The sequence below is a fragment of the Octopus sinensis genome, linkage group LG3 (assembly GCF_006345805.1).
Source record: "Octopus sinensis linkage group LG3, ASM634580v1, whole genome shotgun sequence".
Classification (NCBI taxonomy): domain Eukaryota; kingdom Metazoa; phylum Mollusca; class Cephalopoda; order Octopoda; family Octopodidae; genus Octopus; species Octopus sinensis.
Window position 1 is genome coordinate 155,289,613 of NC_042999.1, and position 23,101 is coordinate 155,312,713.

Genomic DNA, 23,101 nt, shown 5'->3' on the forward strand with positions numbered 1-23,101 from the left:
CTTACAAAATAATAAGTCCCGGGGTCGAGCTGCTCGATTAAAGGCGGTGCTCCAGCATGGCCGCAGTCAAATGACTGAAACAAGTATAAAAGAGTAAAGAGTAAAAGAGTAACAAGTTACCGAAAGCATTGGGTAGTTTAATCCATTTATTTCGCTTGTGTTTATTTACTGCAGACGTCTACAGGGACTGCCAAGACATCAAAGAACACTACATGAATAAAAATCCTTTGAGCAATGACGTCTATCCTATTGACCCAGACGGCGCTGGTGGCGAACATCTGTTTGCGGCTACTTGTAATTTTACCGACCGTTATGTTGCTGTCACAGAGGTAATTAATTCAAGAATCACTAAGTCAATTTACATTGTTACACTTTAAATTATAAATAATAATATCATTGTTATTGTTGATAAGCTGCTAATTTGAATTTTTATTTTTATTTTTATTTTTATTCAATTAGAAGGGAAAGCATTGTAATGACCTTTTCTCCTAATGGAAGAAAGTAATGATGTAAGGAAAGGACTGAGGGGGACGGGGAGAGAAGTAAGGCAGGAGGTAGGGATGGAGAGAGAGGAAGTTATCCTTGGATATGGTGGGACAACAAGCAATGTATACACTGTGGTGTAGCTGTAATGATGGGTTAACAACCAGTGCTTACAGGTGGGTTAACACCAGTGCACTTACAGGTGTTTCGCATTAAGTCCCTCAATAAAGCACTTCATTTCTTGTTACTCTAGTCTGCTCAGCTGCTTCACAACTGCTGATTGTTTGTTTATTTTCCTGTAACTTAGCGGTTTGGCTAAAGCTACCAATAAATTAAGTACAAGATTTTAAAAATATGAGTAATGGGACCGATTTGATTGACCAAGACATTTCAGGTTGTGTCCCGGCATGGCCGCAGTCCAATGACTAAAACAAGTGAAAAAAGATAAACGAATAAATATGCCATAGAGTTTGGAGCCAGAGGTTTTGCGGGCAAATCTGTTTACGATCTAATAAAACAACTGTCAGCCTCTCGGAAGAACAGGACCAAAAACCTAAAGGCAATATCAGAGACAGCAGAGAGATGCTCCAGCTGGATCTGGTTGAGGAGGAACAAGAATGACCTCCAAACTGTGTGAAGGCAATTTTTATAGGTTAATGATAAGGGAAGTAACTCTGAGTCATTGTGAGAGCTTTGGCACTTTACCGCTACCATGACAACCAACGATATTTCTTCTTTAAGTATAATTTTGGAAGCTGAAACAGCAGAGAGGGGTTTCAACTAGATGAACTCTCCAAGCGGTTTAAATGCACAAGTCTCCGAAATCCAAGTTGCTAAAAAGTGTCAGCAAAAATGCATCCAAGAGTCATGACTTGGACGTGGCCTGGCCCCTCATAGTCTAAGAAGTTAAGGCCTGAAACACTTGCCTGAGTAGGGTTTCTTCTTTGAAAACCTTCTGCTGTTCAGCTCCCTTGAGAGTTTCTTACCAATGCCTGTTTTTTGATATTACCAAAGTATAGAAATACTTGATTGAGAGAAAAACCTAACTAAAATCCTTTGTAAAACTTAACTGATATTTTTTTTTTTTCTGTTTCCGTAGGTGACACATGCAATAACCGAATTTACCACAGTGACTCTCACGACAGGAGTGAATATCACACTTAATTATACATTATCAACTGTGGATCAAATTAAAGCACTCGTCAACTATTCTAACTTCTGTCACCAGGTAACAAAATTTACATTAAATTAAAAACTTCAGTCAATGTTATACATTAATTGAAAATATGTTTGAATTGTGTATAGTTCTAGTTTTGTTTAGATTTATCGATTCCTGCCAGCTTTGACTGATGGTACACACAATGTGATCGAAATACCTCGATGTCTCAAAGTCCCCTTACGTCATTAAAATGCCTGTGTTATGAACATATATCATCTAAAAGGAGGAGGTTTCTCCGTCGAGGAAAAACAACAGCGATCAGCATATCCATGTTCAAATCTATCACAATAAAATTGAGAATGAACAGATGTTATTGTATGGACTCGCGCTGTTCTGAGTGCACCTCATGATTTATCATCAGTTTGGCAAACATCTGCACACATCAACAAATACCTTGCTTGCTGATTCCCATACACAAGATTCGTCGATTAGGTTGTAGGGTAGCCTTGACTAGTGAGACATAATATTAGGTCAAAAAGCCATAGTGTCTCAAAGTCCCATCGCACTATTAAGTCTCGGGAACTCTGTAAAGGGACATGAGCACTACCTTCGCTCTTAACTAAAAGATAAAAAAGAACTGAACCACTTTCATACATACATTATAAATACAATTTGTAAGTGGGACAATCAGAATATGCAAGACTTTTCTCAATTCTAAAATGTGAATTTGCGTTTATTATTTACATTACAAATATGGAGCTTTGTTTCTTTGCTAGAAACCAGCACCTTCCTTACAGGAGGACTTCAAATAATTAAAAATAGAAGAGGACATACATATATACATACATACATGCGTACATACATGCATCATGCATACATACATACACACATATAAATACACATATACACACATGCATACATACATACATGCATACACACACATACACACGCATACACATACATGCACATACATACGTACATACACACAAACATACACAGACACACACACACACACACATACGTTATTAAATGATTTGTAATTAGTTCTAAAATTCAAATGTTTATATTAAACAGGATGTGGAATACCAATGTCAAAATACCGCTTTGATTAATAATGGAACCGACTCTTTTGGTTACCTGGTTTCTTACGACGGGACAAAAATGGATCGTTTTGGTATTGGTTACTCTGATGACGGTATTGGCTGTGCATGCATGGTGACTGGCACTTGTCCTGACAAACATACATGTGAATGTGATGCAAAATCTTCTGACTTGAAGTGGGATGGAGGTGTTGTGGTCGAGAAACAATATCTTCCTTTAACAGAGGCCGTTTTTATTCCAACTACGGAGACAAATCAAAATGCTAAAATATCCATAAGTTCCATAAAATGTTCTTCAAAACCAATTTGTAAGAATCCTTGTTGCTTGTTTTACTTATCTTTAACCAATTATAATTTTTTCACTCTTTAAAGCTGGCAGAAACGTTAGCACGCTGGGCGAAATGCGTAGTGGTATTTCGTCTGCCATTAAGTTCTGAGTTCAAATTCCTCCGAGGTCGACTTTGCCTTTCATCCTCTCGGGGTCGATAAATCAAGTACCAGTTACGCACTGGGGTCGATGTAATCGACTTAATCCGTTTGTTTGTCCTTGTTTGTCCTCTCTGTGTTTAGCCCCTTGTGGGTAGTAAAGAAATAGGTATTTCGTCTGCCGCTACGTTCTGAGTTCAAATTCCACCGAGGTCGACTTTGCCTTTCATCCTTTCGGGGTTGATTAAATAAGTGACTTAATCCCTTTGTCTGTCCTTGTTTGTCCCCTCTATGTTTAGCTCCCTCTGGGTAATAAAGAAATAAAAATCGTTAGCGCGCTGGACTAAATGCTTAGCGATATTTCGCCCGTCGCTATGTTCTGAGTTCAAATTCCACCGAGATTGACTTTACCTTTCATCCTTTAGGGGAGATCGATAAAATAAGTACCAGTTGAACACTGGGGTCGATGTAATCGACTCATCCTCTCCCCCAATGTTGCTTCCCTTGTGGCAAAATTTGAAATCGTTATTTCTCTCTATAAGACGGCGAGCTGGCAGAAACGTTAGCAAGCCGGGCAAAATGCTTGACAGTATCTCATCTGTTGTTCTGAGTTCAAATTCCGCCGAGGTTGATTTTTGCCTTTCATTCTTGCGAGATCGATAAATTAAGTACCAGTTGAGTACTGGTGTCGATGTAATCGACTATCCCCTTCCCCCAAAATTTCAGGCCTTGTGCCTAGAGTACAAATGATTATTATTTCTCTCTTTACAAAATGACTGCATGTGGCTTAATGGTTAGGTTGTTGGACTCATAGTCGTAAAATTGTAGTTTCAATTCCCGGACCAGGTAGCGCATTGTGTTCTTGAACAAGACATTTCATTTCACGGAGTTCCAGTCTAAAATGAGTAATCTTGTGACGGGGCACCCGGCGTCCTGTTCATGGAGCAAATACAGTAATCCCTCGACTATCACGGGTGTTACGTTCCAAACACCCCGCTCCCGCGATATGTGAAAATCCGCAAATTAGAAACAGTACTGTATATTCTGTTTTTTATTTTATGATTTGTATAAATTAATTATATTATAAATGCAAAACAACACCACGGAGGAATCGTTGTAAGCTGAAGTAATAAACAGCGATGGGCGAACCGCGATAGGTGAACTGTGATATGGCGAGGGATTAAAATCCAAATATAATCGGGTGTTTCTCTGCTCTTTTAGATTTTCCGATCAATTGTGTTGATGCCTACAAGAGAGGAATGAAGACTGGTTCAATATTTATCCAACCATCAGACGAAGTTAAACCATTTTTTGTTTACTGTGACATGGAATTCATCTCGGAAACCGGTAAGTTTATAGACGATAAGTAGCATTTTATATTATAAGTGAGATTTTATTTCGAAGCCCACTTCTGGATCTTGTTAAGTATCGAGCACAATCGCTGTCTCTTCTATGTATCTGTCAATCACACAGTCATCGTAAAAGGCGGATGGAGTGGCAGAGTCGTTAGAGGGCCTGACAAAATACTTCGCAATATTTATTCCGACTATCTGCGCACTGAATTCAAATTCTACCGTAGTCAGCTTAGCCTTTCATCTTTTCAGGATTGATAAAAAAAAAAGAGAAACTAATCTGAGTGATAGATTGGACCGGCTTTTTACCTTCTCGATTCAAATACCGCTGTTGCCTATTAAGGTGGCAGAGTAAATCTATCACCTGGCTAAACCCCACCAGCAGGTATCCGGGGTACATTTAGCCGTGTCGACTAAGTTTGATACGTTCTTCCCTCCCCCTACGAGTCTCGGGAAATCTGTAAAGGGTCATGAGCACTACCTTCGCTCTTAACTAAAAGATAAAAAATAACTGAACTACTTTCATACATACATTATAAATACAATTTGTAAGTGGGACAATAAAAATATGCAAGACTTTTCTCAATTCTAAATTGTGTTTATTATTTACATTACAAATATGGAGCTTTGTATCTTTGCTAGAAACCAGCACCTTCTTTACAGGAGGACTTCAAATAATTGAAATTAGAAGAAGACATACATATATACATACGTGCATGCGTACATACATACATACACACATACACACACATAAATACACACATACATACATGCATACATACATGCATATATACATGCATACACATACACATAGACACATACATGCACATACATACGTACATATGCACAAACACATACAAACATACACAGATACACACACACATGCATACATACATACATACGCACACATATATATGTACGTACATACATACATACATACACACACGTACATGCATACATACATACACATATACACACATACATACACAAATACATACATAAATACATGCATATACACAAATACGTACATACATGCATGCACAAATATATACATACACACATACACACACATACATGCATACACACACATACATACATACATACATACATACATATACATACATACATACATACATACATACATACATACCATAGTTGCAATCCCTTGGTGCAGCCGCATATGTAGGCTATATCATGTTTCTGTGGAAAACATCACGCATATGATTAGCAGCTATCTCTATGAGGCACGATGTCGCTAAAACAATTTACAATGCCATCCACAAAAAAAAGACTATCCTGAAATAAACTTAGAAAATCCCTCTGCTATGGAATACATTCATAAACACCAACTCTAGGAATACTGGCGGAATATTCCCATCGAAACTTCTGTCAAATGTAAACATAACAGGCTGGATGCTGTTGCTTTGGACAGAGAGGCAAAGATAAGTACCATCATAGAGGTTAGCTGCCCAGTAGATATAAATATCTCTTTGAAAATCAAAGAAAAAGAAGATATCTATGGACAACTGCTTCGAAACCTGTAACCTTTATATCTGGACTATGAATTCATATCCATACCAATAATAATTGGAGCACTAGGTTTTGTTAGCAAATGCTTAAAGGAGAATCTGGATAAACTGGGATTTTCAGAAAGAGAAATCGACCGGCTGATTCGAACATTGCAAGTGCAATCTGTGAGAGGAACAGTGAGAATATGCAAGACTTTTCTCAAGTCCCAAATGTGAATTTGTCTGTGTTAACTACATCCCAAAAATGGGGCCTTGTATCTTTGTTGGAAACCAGCTCCCTCCTCAGCGGAGGATTTATAAGAACTAAAAGATAGAAGAGACGTACATATATACATACATACATGCATACATACTCTTTTACTTGTTCGGTCTCTTTTGCCAAACCGCTAAGTTACGGGGACCTAAACACACCAGCATCAGTTGTCAAGCGATGTTGGGGGAACAAACACATTCACACAAACAGATACACACACATACATATATATACATATATACGACGGGCTTCTTTCATTTTCCGTCTACCAAATCCACTCACAAGGCATGAGGCTATAGTAGAAGACACTTGCCCAAAGTTCCACGCAGTGGGACTGAACCCAGAACCATTTGGTTCGTAAGCAAGCTGCTTACCACACAGCCACTCATATATATATATATATATATATATATATATATATATATATATATATATATATTATATATATATATATATATATATATATATATATATACGAGAAAAACGCCTCCCCCCCCTCCAGTGGACAGTGCTGAGTTGTCAAAAATTTAAACCAAATTTTCTGAAAACAACTTGTCCGACCGTCCCATAGGCCTCCCCTTTGAGAAACACTGATTTAACCTAAATTTGAGACACCAACAAAAGAAGAAATAAAGATAGAGATTTTTCTATTCCAAGGAAAACGATTTTACAAAAGCACGTTCCCACGGCTTTATCGATCGCATTCTCACCTGGAATCGATTTTTGTAATTTTGTCAAGACTTATACACGCCCTGATACCGTCGGTATCTACATATCAAATTTGAGTGCAATCGGATGGAGGATGCCCAAGATCCTAGAAGACAAACACACAGACAGATAGAACGGATTTTATATAATAGATATTTATGTACGACGGGCTTCTTTCAGTTTCCGTCTACCAAATCCACTCATAAGGCTTTGGTCGGCGCGAGGCTATAGTAGAAGACACTTGCCCAAATAAGATGAAAGAAAGATAGAAGGGAGTTGAGAATATAGCATAGAGAGAGACAGACAGACAGAGAAAGAGTGCTAAGTGAGAGAATATATATAGAGAGAAGATACATGCACATTTGCATGAATGCATACATGCATATATGCATGTGCACATATATGCAGACAAAAATACTTACATACATGCAAGCACTAGAGGATATTCGCACATTTGAACACAAGAGGCATTGGTGGAACGTCCCAGTTAAAATGTTGAACAAATGCTGACACAAAAGACCTGACAGCAATTTAGATCATAACATCGAAGATTTGTACAGTTGCAGAAGTCATCTGCTCAATGAAAAAAATACATTTCTTTCAAAATCATTGAAAAAAAAGACATTTATGGTCACTTATGGTCAACCATAGACTATTTCTTCAAGGAACAAGAAGTTTTTCTGTTTTTTTTTTTATGGGTTGTGTGGTAAGAAGCTTGCTTCCCAACCACATGTTTCCGGGTTCAGTCTCACTGTGTGGAAGCTTGAGCAAGTATCTTCTACTTTAGCCTCTGACCGACCAAACCCTTGTGAGTGGATTTGGTAGGTGGAAACTGAAAGAAGTCTGTCGTATGTATGTGTGTGTGTGTGTGTGTGTGTGTGTGTGTGTGTGTGTGTCTTTCTGTCTGTCTGTGTTTGTCCCCCATCACCGCTTGATAACCAATGTTGGAGTGTTAATGTCCCCGTAACTTAGCAGTTCGGCATAAAAAAACGATAGAATAAACACCAGATTTTAAAAATAGGTATTCGGGTCAAATCGTTCAAGTAAAATTCTTCAAGGTTATGCCCCAGCATAACCGCAGTTCCATGTCTAAAACAAGCAACAGAAGAAAAGAATAAAGAATTATTTGACTGACAAATTAAATCTCTTTTGCAGGTGTGACGATTATCCGTAATGAATTTGAGACCACTACTACAATTACCGGTAAAACAACAGAAGTGATTTATTACAATGTCACATACGTTCAGATCGAAGCATTGATTCAAAGCCACAAGCATTGTTACCAGCCAGTCAAATACAGCTGCAGATTTACTACGGTAAACAACCATATACTTTCATTTTCTAGCTGAGTCTTGTCAAATTTGCTTTGTTTTACGGAGCGAATTGAAGCATAAACAAGACCTCACAGGCCAGACGGGGACAATTATTCTTAAAAATATTATTTATAATCTAGATCAAAAGGCGGCGAAATGCGTAACCGTATTTCGTCTGCCGTTGCGTTCTGAGTTCAAATTCCGCCGAGGTCGACTTTGCTTTTCATCCTTTCGGGGTCGATAAAATAAGTACCAGTTACGCACTGGGGTCAATATAATCAACTTAATCCGTTTGTTTGTCCTTGTTTGTCCTCTCTGTGTTTAGCATCTTGTGGGTAGTAAAGAAATAGGTCCTTAAGTATAACCCTAAGTAAATCCAGGCAGTATTTTGAATGATGCGGTCAGACTGAAGGCATATATCGAATGGTTAGCTTATATGAAAATGGTCCGTTTGTCCTCTGTGTTTAACCCTTTGTGGGTAGTAAAGAAATAGGTATTTCGCCTGCCGCTACGTTCTGAGTTCAAATTCCGCCGAGGTCGACTTTGCCTTTCATCCTTTCGGGGTCGATTAACTAAGTAACAGTTACGCACTGGGGTCGATATAATCGACTTAATCCGTTTGTCTGTCCTTGTTTGTCCTCTCTGTGTTTAGCCCCATGTGGGTAGTAAAGAAATTGGTATATAGTCTATATTTACGTTCTGAGTTCAAATACTGTCGAGGTTGAATTTGCCTTTCGTCCTTTCGGGGTCGATAAAATAAGTACCAGTTAAACACTGGGTTTCATGCAATCGACTTTACCCCTTCCCTGAAATTACTGGCCTTGTGCTAAAATTTGAAACCAATGTAATCTTTTCTACTCTTGACACAAGGCTCGAAATTTTGGGGAGGGGGGGTCAGTCGATTAGATCAACCCCAGTACGCAACTGGTACTTAATTTATCGACCCCGAAAAGGTGAAAGGCAAAGTCAACCTCGGCGGAATTTGAACTCAGAACATAAAGACAGACGAAATACCGCTAAGCATGCCACCCGGTGTGCTAATGATTCTGCCAGCTCGCCGCCTTTGAAACCAATATAATACAAAAGAAAATATGAGATTTTTGTCAAGTTTTGGAGAGAGAAGATGTTGGAAAAAACTCGTCCACATAATATATAGTCCTATTTCTTAAGGACCCTTAACGGTGAACAGGGATAGAATTTGTCTTAATGAATGCATAGTTTTTGAAAAGATCAATGTTTGATTGAATGCATAAACTATTTCAGCTGTAAATCCTTCCAATATCGTTCATATTACTAGAATCAATCCGGACAGATATATAAATTTGAAACAACAAGCATCTATCTGGCTTAGTATGTATACACAATGTAAAGGGGAAATAGGTCACGTCTTTTAGTATGTGAATTCATAAACTTATTTTTCATTGGTCGCAATAACAAAAGATTCTCTAAGATACACTAATTTCCTAATTCAGAACCGATGTTAATCAAAACCAGTCAGGATCTGAATCTGAATGGATGCTAGCTATATATTATATATTTCACAGAATATTCTAAAATTACCAAAACAAGAAAGCAATTAAGTTTTCATAAAATTGAACTGGAAGCCAGATTAAACACTTCATTGGGTCGAATGTTTGACATCCCTGTTCCATATACATACAACACACAAACACACATACACACACACATACACATGGGATTTTAAAAATATATATCTATTCATCTACGTGTAAGCACATACTTAATGTACATCAAATATTTCTATAACTATGCTAAGTGAATTATAGTCAATGGTTTTCCTCGCAGATTCCGTCAACTGAATTCCACTCACAAACTATTTGCAACTTTAGAGGCATCAGACTGGTTGACTAGGTTACGAAAGTTACAGCACAACAAATATGGAAAAAAATTAACTCAAATGTGAGACAGTCTGGGACTTTGTGAGGACTACTTACCATTTATGCTCCCTTCCTTATGAGCTACAGAAGTTCTTAACAAAAAGCAAGTCGGTCTAGCTAACATTCATTGACTTGGAGAAGGTCTTTGATTGTTACCCTTCTCTGATTAATACCCTTCTCTAGGTTTAGATGAGAGAGTATGAAGATGTGTGACTTAGTTGTTAGGGTATTGCACTAGTGACCCCTGATGATCGTGATGATGGTGGCTGCGGCAGCGGCGGTGGTGGTGGTGGTGGTGGTGGTGGTGGTGGTGGTGGTGGTAGATATTGAATGAACAGTAAGTATAATACAGTGGTAAATATAATTCTTTCTTTGTTGGCCTCTTTAACAATTATATATTCGCTGCATCGGAAATCTGCAATGGCTCCATAACCACCGTCTCGGCTACAACCATGGGGCCCAAGTAATTCGTTACAGCACTTATCTAATGTACCAAGTCGTTAAATCACCTGTGGACTAAATCCCCCCATATTTTGTAATTCTTTCTTCTGCAGTTCATGGGTAACGGAAATGCTTACTGGACGGGTAACGAAGATTTGAAGAAAACTTACTTTGGAAGCACTGATTCCCAAGAGAAAATGTGCACGTGTGGCGCAGAAAGACGTTGTGGAGGAACAGGAGACAGGCAAACTGTCTTGAACAGGCAAGTGGTGTTTTGTTAAATTGTTCGATCGCATCCAAAACCCCATCCTTGATTGGGCAGTGCCTAGTGGACACATCCTAAATAACTATCAGACAATATTGGCTGGCAAACCAGCGGAGCAGTCGTGTCAGTCTTTCAGCAAAACCTGATTTGTTGTCAAGTATTATAACAGTATACGACAATATGCTCTTCGCTTTAATTGTCTTTTGATTATATTTTATAGCTAGAGGCGGCGAACTGGGAGAAACGTTAGCACGCCGGGCGAAATACGTAGTCGTATTTCATCTGCCGTTACGTTCTGAGTTCAAATTCCGCCGAGGTCGACTTTTCCTTTCATCCTTTCGGGGTCGATAAATTAAGTACCAGTTACGCACTGGGGTCGATGTAATCGACTTAATCTGTTTGTCTGTCCTTGTTTGTCCCCTCTGTGTTTAGCCCCTTGTGGGTAATAAAGAAACAGATATTTCGTGTCTTTATGTTCTGAGTTCAAATTCCGCCGAGATCAACTTTGCCTTTCATCTTTTCGGTGTCGATAAATTTCGGACCTTGTTCCCAGAGTAGAAAACTATATTTTTATAACGAATTTCCATTATCTCTATAACAAGTGATCATTGTAACTAGGGGCCACTACGACATTGAAATAATTGTAGTTCGAGCACTCTTACTTACCATGTTGTTTTTCAGTTTTGTGAACCTGTTATCATATTTTATATTAGATAGATAGAGAGAGAGAGAGAAAGAAAGAAAGAAAGAAAGAGAGACAGACAGACAAACAGACAAACAGACAGATAGATAGATAGATAGATAGATAGATAGATAGATAGATAGATAGATAGATAGATAGATAGATAGACGGACAGAGAGACAGACAAACAGACAGACAGACAGATAGATAGATAGATAGATAGATAGATAGATAGATAGATAGATAGATAGATAGATAGATAGATAGATATGAGGGTCACAGGGGCTTTTTTCTGTCCCCTGCTATGCTGTGTGGCATGCGAAATTGTTGATAATTTGTATAATGGGGAAAGCGTATATATTTAGAGCTTTCAACTCAGTTAAAGTATTTTAAAACTTTTTGAAATACTTTAACTGAGTTGAAAGCTGAGGAAGGTCATACGTAGCGGATGCATTTCCTATTATATTGTACTCAGATTCTGGTGGTAACGCTTCATTCTTTGGTCGTCTCTTACCAGCTTTGCTTTCTTTGCAACGAGGCGCTGTTTCAATTCCTCCACTACTACTTTCAGGCCATTAGCGCCCTTCTCTTTTCGGTCTAACACAGAGATTTCCTTCCAGAGCAAGTCTAACCCTGCCTGTGTTCTTCTTTTCCACCATGGATCTTTTCTTTTGCTACTCCTATTATGTTTCTTTTTCTTGACATCAGGACCCACGTTTTCTGCTACAACAATACTTGCTGCCTTGATCAAATTATTTGTTTCCGTGATGTTGTTTGTTCTGATGTATTTCAGAATTTCATTGACATTTTCGTTTCTTGGTTCAATTTCCACCGATCAACCTTTTTAAGGTTGCGAATAATGTCGCTATCGTTCTCCTGTAGTCTTGCTTTTATTCTGTCGTAGATTGCCTTTTGTTTATCTGTCATGTCACAATTAGTTTTATTGCCTTCTTTTAGATCATCTATATGTCTCTCATCAAATAAACTACCACCGCTCTTTCCTGTGCTATGGGATTACACTTATTAGTAAGGACCCTATTTTCATTGTTATCTCTGCTGCTATTTTCTATGACCCGACATTTGATAGCTTCGAGCTCTACTTCTGTGAACCAACAATTTTTTCTTATTACTCTAGTTTGATCACATAGTCTTTGTTCCGTGAGTTGAAACAATCCCTTTTCTCTCCAATGATCACACGTTGTCGGTAACCCCTAATTTGAGCACCATTTTCATCTACCGGGCTGCTCAGGTAGTAACACTCCATGACCACAGCATTGATTTGCTTGCTCTATCTACGCCGTGTGTGGTAGTCCCTTTCTGGATATCGACAGGCTCGAGTCAGACCAGAATCTCTGAGCCTACCGGGTGTAACACTGTCACCATCATTGGCTTTAGTTTCATTCCCACCGTTATTCACAATATTTTGTTTTTTATTGTCACTCATATGTGGTAGCGATTATCAGGTTGCGCATTTACCAGTGTTTTTATTGTGACACCATCACTAGATGTATCATTATTAATCAGCCCATGAGGCTCCACCCGTTTCTTTTCATTATTATTATCATTATTATTATTATCATCATCATCATCATCACTGATATCACTGATATTATTGTTTTTATGTGTATTATTATCATCATCATCATCATTATTATTATTATTATTATTATTATTATTATTATTATTATTATTATTATTATTATTATTATTATTATTATTATTATTATATTATCATTATTATTATTGACATCGCACAGTATACAGTATCGTGAGGTTGTTGATTGAAGATATTGTGTCTACCGGGATGTTTGTTTTGTTTGTCAATTCACACAACAAGGACCTCAGACAGACAGTACTTTACGCAATATGTGTGCAGTTCCAAATAATGCCAACTTTTGCAATACCTCTAGATTGTAGGGTATTTCTAAGGTTTTCAGATGGATTTTTTCCAGATTGGGTGGTATTGAACCCAATGCTCCGATGACAATAGGGATAAGCTTTATGTTTGACTCTCGAAGCTGCCACATTTTAACGATCTCAATTCTCAGTATCAACTTTTTGTCTTTCTTTCATGATATGTTGATCTCCTGGCACTGCTATTATTATTATTATCATTATTATTATTATTATTATTGTTGTTGTTGTTGTTGTTGTTGTTGTTACTACTACTACTACTATTATTATTATTATCATTATTATTATTATTATTGTTCTAACTACACCAGAGCTTGCTGGATGATAGATAAGTTAATAAACAGGTCCTTTACTTTTGAGAGCTGTATGTTTTCTCTTGACACTAATAATTCGAAATGTTCCGAACAAGGCCAAATACGAATTTTATATAGAATAAAATACCTGAAATTTTGCAGTTGATGTCAAAACTAGATTTTGAGCTAAACTTATAGAGAATTTACCAGTATCCGTGATTCCACAATCAATAATAGATATCTGTTGATAATTATTTTTCTGGTGTTAATCCAAAATTCGTTGTTCATAGGTTGTGTAATTGTGACAGCTTTGATTCAGAATGGAAAGCCGACGCAGGTGTAATTTCTATAAAAGAAGATCTACCTATCAGACTTCTCTTTGCTTCACAAGTTGCTAAGGCAGAGAGTAAATTGACAATTGGAAAAATATATTGCGCTGACGAAGAAATAAGTAAGTTTTGATTTATAACTTTTAAATAGAAAAATATGTGGAAGGAAGTGTGTGCGCGCGCGTGTGTGTGTGTGTGTGTGTGTGTGTGTGTGTGTGCGTGTGTGTGTGTGTGTGTGTGTGTGTGTGTTAAGGATATTCGCAAGCAAGTTCAAGAAAATAATAGAACTGCCCTTGTGTCTGATAAATTTTGGTTGAATGATAAATTTAGATTTTCAGGTGCCATTGGCTTGAAGTTCAAAGACTGTAGTCTATAGAGTCACCCTCACACCATTCGGTGGCATCACAAGACACTACACGAGCATGACGACCAGTGATTTTTAATGTAAGGCATACACAGCTCATGCACTCCCTCGGGAGCAGGGATATGAAAACTTCCGTCCCGCTTTACCGGGAGACCCCGCAACCATCAGAATGATTTCCCAACTTCAAATAGAATACAGTTGACAGTGTCATCTCTACTTACCTGCAACACACAATTGCTAATTCTTCCCTCTTTGGAAACTACACACATTCTACCAAACTGCAATCTCCAACAACAGGAAGAATGAACTATCTTAATGTTGCCACCAGAGGTACACTTTGTTAATGAACATTCAGTTTCCGTCTACCAAATCCACACACAAGGCTTTGGTCGACCTCAAGTTATAGTAGACGACACTTACCAAAGGTGCCACGTATTGGGACTAAACTTGAAACCATGTGGTTGGGAAGCAAGCTTATATATCAAATTCAACGTAAATTGAATTATATATAATATATATATATATATATATATATATATATATGTATATATATATATATATATATATTATATATATATAATATATATATATATATGTATGTATATATATGTATATATATATAAGTGATAGTCTTCTTTTTTACCTAAAACTTTATTCTATTTATTCTTTTATCTACTTTATCACTGATTCTTTTGACCACTCCCCTAAGAAAGACAGTTTGCGCCATGCCTACCCCCAAAAAGTCCCCACCACTTTAAATCTGCCTAAATGTATAAATGCCAAAACTATTCTTGTCACCTAGCTTCCTGATGATTTCTTTTGAATGAAACAGTTCTAGTCCTGTAGAAGCTCCTTTTATAAATAATATATATATATATATATATATATATAGATATATATATATATACTATATATATATATATATATAGATATATATATATATATATAATATATATAATATATATAAACAAATCAAATTGCGATAAAATTAAAATAATTATAATCGCTGGTATTACTAACACAAGCCATATATTTTCATATATCAGTACATTAAGGCGAAATATGTGCTAGGAATACAGAAGCTTGATAAATTAAGTGAAATGAAGATAAAATCATTTACTAAACCGGTAATTCTCAGACTGCAGTTTCTTTCTTTTCAGCAATAAAGATAATTTATTTGCTCAGGGAGAATTCTTCAGTGAGACCCTGTTTTTCTGAGATCCTAACTCACTAGAAGCATGTGCTTCTAATGATTTACTCTCCCTAACTAATCATATCACTGCGCAGACTCCGAACGTCCCGACAAAACTAGGGAATTCTGGTATATCGCCTGGCGCTCATAATTTATCGAGAAATATGTAAACAAATCAAATTGCGATAAAATAAAAATAATTATAATCGCTGGTATTACTAACACAAGCCATATATTTTTCATATATCAGTACATTAAGGCGAAATATGTGCTAGGAGTACAGAAGCTTGAATTATTGTAAATTAAGTGATGAAGATAAAAACATTTACTAAACCGGTAATTCTCAGACTGCAGTTTCTTTCTTTTCAGCAATAAAGATAATTTATTTGCTCAGGGAGAATTCTTCAGTGAGACCCTGTTTTTCTGAGATCCTAACTCACTAGAAGCATGTGCTTCTAATAATTTACTCTCCCTAACTAATCATATCACTGCGCAGACTCCGAACGTCCCGACAAAACTAGGGAATTCTGGTATATCGCCTGGCGCTCATAATTTATCGAGAAATATGTAAACAAATCAATTGCGATAAAATAAAAATAATTATAATCGCTGGTATACTAAACACATAATCATATATCAGTACATTAAGGCGAAAATGTGCTAGGAGTACAGAAATGCTAAATTAAGTGAAATGAAGATAAACATTACTAAACCGGAATTCTCAGACTGCATCAGCATAAAGATAATTTACTCATTCTCAGTGAGACCCTGTTTTTCTGAGATCCTAACCACTAGAAGCATGTGCTTTAATAATTTACTCTCCCTAACTAATATATCACTAGACTCCGAACGTGACCAAAATAGGGAATTCTGGTATATCGCCTGGCGCTCATAATTTATCGAGAAATATGTAAACAAATCAAATTGGATAAAATAAAAATAATTATAATCGCTGGTATTCTAACACAAGCCATGTATATATATATATATAGATATATATATATTATATTATATATCAAATCAGCTACGTTGGAAGTCAACAACGAAGTTTGCTTTAGAAGCGTTGAGATGTATGAAGATACAGAAAGGAAATAACTTTATTCTCAAACGCAGGATAATGCTAATAATATAGCTAGGAACAAGATAAACTATCCCTATTTTACAGAAAAATCTGTCGGCGGCCAGTGCTTTACCATTATAAAGCTAGAGTTATATATCCTAGCGACCAGTGCGTTACCATTAGAAAGCTAGTGTTATATATCCTAAATTTGCAAAAGAATTTGTCGTTCGGTTATATATATATATATATATATATATATATATATAATTATGTGTGTGTGTGGTGTGTGTGTGTGTGTGTGTGTGTGTGTGTGTGTGTGGTGTATTTATTATAATTATGTAAAAAGAACAATACGAACTACTACAGTAATCCTCCCTTCTCAACAAATGAAATATGTATGTACCTATGGGTATGTTTGTGCGTAAATATATATATGTATATGTGTGTGTGTGTATATACATGTATATATATATATATATATTATATATATATATATTATATTATTATATATATATATATATATATATATATATATATATATATATATATATATATTATATATACCTTTTCATTATATTTCCTATATAACTACAATAATCTTAAGATAGATTGATTATTTAAATTCCACTATTATTTCTCTTTTGATAATTTTCTCTTTCCTCTGTTTATACTTTATCTAATAAGAATAATATAATACACCTAATAATAACTGATTCCTTTGTATGCACATACATATACATATCAATGTATAGATGTGTATTTATGTGTATTTATGTATATGTATGTGTATGTAAAAATGTGTATATACGTATGTATTTAACCTTATGAACTTTCTAAACTCTCTGACGAAGCCCAGAGGCACACCCAAGTATCTTAATCTTATCTACCAAATACTTCACTTCTCTGAAAGGATGGAAGTAAAGTGGGGTACTATGACATCTTAGCTGAAACGGCTGTAAGAAACTATTCTACTTTCTATGTTCTACGTTATATATTTTAATAATTACTGGTGTTTTTATATTTTTTATATTATATACGTAGAGCATAATATGTTATACATGTATGTATATTGTTATAATTGTTTTTTTAATAAATAAATAAACATAATATAATGTATAAAAGTTGAATACCACCTCTTGATCCCCTCCATTTTCTTACTGCCGTATATACATATATATATATATATATATATTATATATATGTATGATATATATATATATATATATATAATATTATATATATATATATATATATTATATTATATATATATATATATTATATATATATATATATATATTGTGAATAGAAAGATGAATAATCTTGTTGCAGATTAATCAAAAGTTTAACCGATACCTTGGTAGCAAAAATCACAGCAGAAGACAGCACGGTGGAGGTACAACCATATGGTGTTGCAACCGTGCGTTGGTGCGGATAATTGAATTTTAATATTATTAGTGAATTGAAGAAATGGAGTTGAACGAAGATTGCACAGAAATCGAACAAATCGAACGAGGCTCCTAAGAGCCCATGGCCAAACTGTTTGGCCATGGCTCTTAGGAGCCTCGTTCGATTTGTTTTGCTCCGCCTCTGTTCTGTTTTTTGTTTTTTCCAACGGAATTCCTATTTCTTCCTGAAGAGAAAGACACAATATGGTCTCCTTATTCAATCGGAATTTGGTAAATTGTGCCTTTCGAAACACGTGTAGAATGCAATAAAACGATTTCTGTGCAATCTTCGTTCAACTCCATTTCTTCAATTCACTAATAATATATATATAATATATATATATATATATATATATATATATATATATATATATATATATATAATATATATATATATATATATATATATATATATTATATATATACGTGTATATATATGTATATATATGTATATAGTATATATATATATATATATATGTATATATATATATTGTATGTATATATATATATATATATATATATGTATATATAATATATGTATGTATATATATATATATATATATGTATGTATGTATGTATGTATGTATGTATGTATGTATGTATGTAGTATCCAATAACCAATGATTTTGTCGCCTTCAACTCACTCTCATTCACATCTGATAAAATTGCTTTTCTAATTCTCATTTTTTTTCTTTTTTATTATTTCCTTTTCTTAATGTTAATTGTAAGTTAATCATAAACTTCTGGTTTTTTTTTTTTTTTTTTTTTTTTGCAGATCTAAACGAATGTGAAATGGGTTTCCATGACTGTCACGTAAATGCTACCTGCCTGGACACCAAGACAGGCTTCGAGTGTTTGTGTAACGAAGGATTCCTGGGCCGTGGGACAGGCAAAGTGGCAACTGGTCGAGTATGTCCAGGTAGAATGCATTCAAAGTATTGTTTACTGCCAATTGCGTTGATTCTTGTAAAGAAATTAAGGTTAATCACAGTGCCCCAGCATGGTCACAGCCCCTGACTGAAACCTGATTAGTCATTAGTTTAAAATTATTTCCTTCTTTCCATGGAGGTTCCTCTTTGTGATGCCTTGCAGGCAATCTATGCATTTCCTGACAAGATACCACTAAAATTGTCATACTTTTATAATGTTAAAAATAATTGGTTTCAATATCATCATCACCATGATCAGCATCAGCATCAGCAGCAGCAACCGTTCAAGAATTTGAACCTGGAGATCCCCATTTCCAGCGAATTCGAGGCCCACCTCCCAGTGGTGTCGGGCGTCAACGAAGAGCCCTCGACTACAAGACGACCAAGGTTTTTTTTCAAGGTCTGGGGTCTCCCGCCCTTAAGCCCTAGACCATCACCTAATCACCCTTACCCGTCTTGTTGCTTAACAACAACAACAGCAGCAGCAACAGGAGCATCGTCATCATCATCGTCATCGTCGTTTTAACGTTCATTTTTCCATGCTTGCATGGGTCAGACGGAATTTGTCGGGGCAGATTTTTCTGTAGCTGGATGCTTTTCCTGTCGCCAACCCATGACTGGACATATTTTTATGGAAGACTGAAAACGAATGACACCGCTTGTATCATGGAGACACAAGTTTGCAACTATCACACGAAAACGATACACAGACATATCTCACACTCATACACATACACAAATGAGGAGGTGATGAAAAGTTCCTGGCTGTAAGGGTATCGCGAAACGCTTGGCTGGAGGCCCAACCTTCCAAGTTCTTTTACAGGGCTTAGAAAAACTGAAGGACCACTGCAATAAGTGTGTGAATCTGAGAGGGGAATATGTTGAATAAAATCATAATTAACTGATCATCCTGTATTTTCTTTTATCCAAAGCCAGGAACTTTTCAGCACCTCCACCCCTCCCCAGTATATACAAGTATTATGCATATACAGGGTGCGATGAATAAACTGTCGTCTAAATTACGCAAAAATGAAAACACTTACATCTCATTTTAACAGATATATTTTTCCAAAATTATATTAAAATATCTTGAAATACTAAAGAGTAAATCTATTCAATAAAATCGCCATTGGCTTCAACCACGGCCTCCATACGACTTCGGAATTTCCTGAAACTCTTCTGGACGGTCTACTAATAGTTTCTAGTTTCTTACCACAAAGGCAAATGGTTAGGCAGGTTTGTATAATGTGCCTTGTGTCTCCATGACAAGAAGCTATTTGTAACTCTTATCTTATACAGTGCACATTAAATGAGATTTATTTCTCACTGAATGGAGTACATTTTTTGTTGATCCTACCTCAACGGAACAGTAAATTATATATATATCCGGATGTGCCAGTACACGCGAGCGTGAGACATGGCCGCCCTGACGCACTTCTCACGAGGAATTCCGGGCAGAGCTTCGTGAGATCAATGCAGAGACACTTCCGGGGAAAAAAAGGAAAGAAAGAAACCGCTGGAAAATCGATTGTAGCAGTAGCTCGATCAATCCATAGGAATATCTGAAGAAGAAATTTTATCATCCGAAATATTATATGAGAGTATGGATAATTAAATTACGTCAGTTACTATAGTCCATTGGTGTTATTATAGTGCATTGTTGTGCCATTCAAAACACATTATTATTATTTATTATTATATTGGGTTGTCCGGAAAGTTCGTGCCGATTTATAGTAGCTTACCTTTCGACTTATTTTAGAACATGGTTGAGTCCATAAAATAGGATTTGACTACACCTCCATTTAGAGCATAGTTTAAGCTACCTTTTCGTGTAAGAAGGTTTATGTTCCTATAACCTATGTTAATTCTGTAACCTTTTCAAATGGAAGATAAGAAAGTTCATTTTCGGCACTTGATGCTTTGGGAACCAGACAAAAATTGCTGCAGCTCGGCTGGGATATGTTACCCCACCCTCCATATTCACCAGATATTGCTCCTTCGGATTTCCACTTATTCAGGCCTCTGCAGAATAGTCTTAATGGTAAAAATTTCAATTCCTTGGATGACGTAAAAAGATACCTTGATGAATACTTTGCCATGAAAAAACCTCAGTTCTGGGAAGAAGGTATTTTCAAGTTAAAGGAAAGATGGAGACGCATTGTGCAACAAAATGGTTCATATTTGGTTGATTAAAAATGTAATGGCAAGTATTTATTGACCTTTTACTTTCCTTTAAAAATCGGCACGAACTTTCCGGACGACCCAATATATACACACTATTGCTTCACCACCATTCTGGCCATCTTCATTTATCCCACTTACCTCAAGTATTTGTTAGAGTTTTGATACGTGTAATATAATTGATACTTTTTAGACTGACATTAAAAGAATAGAATTAACAGAATTCAATAACATATGTTAATTAATATGCAAATGTACTCTGTATATATAAACGTTGTATTCATTTCTCGTTACTTCTTTCTGCAGATGACAATGAATGTCGGCTCTCTATGTGTCCATGGTCATCCAGGTGTTACAATTTACCAGGAACATTTAAGTGTGTTTGTTATAACGGTTTCAGACAGACGGGGCCAACATCGTGTGAAGGTATTTTCCAATGCGTTTTATGAATACAGAATATTTTTTCTAGTTTTTATTAATACTAGCAGTATCGCCCGGCGTTCCTCGGGTTTGTTTCGACCCTTTAGAATTGGAATTTTTGAAAAGTAAAAGTTTTGCATTATGTAGCTTGTTATTCTCTTTAAGTGAACATTTTTCTTGTTGAAATACACCGAAAAAAGCACCTTTTTGATGTAAAAAATTCTTGGTCTTAACATGGTCCGATTTGAATTTTTTTTCTTCCACGGAAGGAAGAGCAAGCCTTCTTCTATCATAATCTCAATTTTGGTTAACTTGCGCCGCAGGGTCTCGGAGGAGATAGTGTTAATTGAAGGCTACCAAACCTGCCATACACAGACAACTTCAGCTTTATATAGAGAGAGATTTAGCAGAAACAACAGAGTGGTTCAAGGGACAAGAGTGTCGTGTGTTAGCACTTACCAAACCAACACACGAAACTCTCGCACTTTGAGTCACTTTGTTGCTTCTGCTAAATATTAATAATGCGTATGTAATTATTTCTTTATTGCCCACAGGGGGCAAACAAAAACAAAGGGGTTAAGTCGATTACATCGACCCCAGTGCGTAAATAGTACTTATTTAATCGACCCCGAAAGGATGAAAGGCAAAGTCGACCTCGGCGGATTTTGAACTCAGAACTAAGCATTTCGCCCGACATGCTAACGATTCTGCCATCCTGCTACTCTTACAATAATTCGTATATATTACGCTTCTAAAATTAACTTTGCCTAACATCATTTTGAGTTCAATGAAATAGTACCACTCTGAGGCGATGAAATGGCAGAACTGTAAGAAAATTGGGTCAGGTCTTTACACTCCCACTCGGAAAAAGCATAGTAAAAGCTATTACAAATGCTTTGTGATATTCGAAATCATAACGCATGGCCTAGACGCCGCAAGCTTCCATTCCCGGCATTTCGTCTATCATTAGTTCTCATTTCCGTCTAGATCGACTTACCTTTCATCCATCTCGAAGTGGACGAAATAGGTGTCAGTTGAGCACAGGGATCGCTGTAATAGATTAGGCCCCTACTGCGAACGTGCTAGCGTTAAGCATGAAATTTGAAATATACTAATATACTATATATATATATTTATATATATATATATACATATATATATATATATATATATATATATATATATATATATATATATATATATATATATATAATATATATATATATATATATATATATATATTGAGGTTATAAGAGGTGATGGTGTCGTTGAGACCCAAAGGTGTCAGGTAATGCTGAATAAGTGCTATAGACAGAGCATAGTTAAATTCCAGGTTCGGTAATTTTGCGAATAAGGAGTTCAATG

At 36.1% G+C, this 23,101-nt stretch overlaps 1 protein-coding gene across 2 annotated transcripts in view; it reads left to right on the plus strand.

Moving 5' to 3' along the window:
• LOC115209782 overlaps positions 1-23,101 on the plus strand; it is a 217,152-nt gene that overhangs the window by 158,629 nt on the left and 35,422 nt on the right. For both annotated transcript variants that reach the window (XM_029778300.2, XM_036501510.1), the window contains 9 exons: positions 175-329; positions 1,583-1,711; positions 2,717-3,050; positions 4,390-4,515; positions 8,166-8,326; positions 10,776-10,924; positions 14,107-14,267; positions 18,982-19,125; positions 21,623-21,742. In XM_029778300.2, coding sequence (XP_029634160.1) covers positions 175-329; positions 1,583-1,711; positions 2,717-3,050; positions 4,390-4,515; positions 8,166-8,326; positions 10,776-10,924; positions 14,107-14,267; positions 18,982-19,125; positions 21,623-21,742 — 1,479 coding nt within the window. The remainder of the gene's footprint in view (positions 1-174; positions 330-1,582; positions 1,712-2,716; positions 3,051-4,389; positions 4,516-8,165; positions 8,327-10,775; positions 10,925-14,106; positions 14,268-18,981; positions 19,126-21,622; positions 21,743-23,101) is intronic.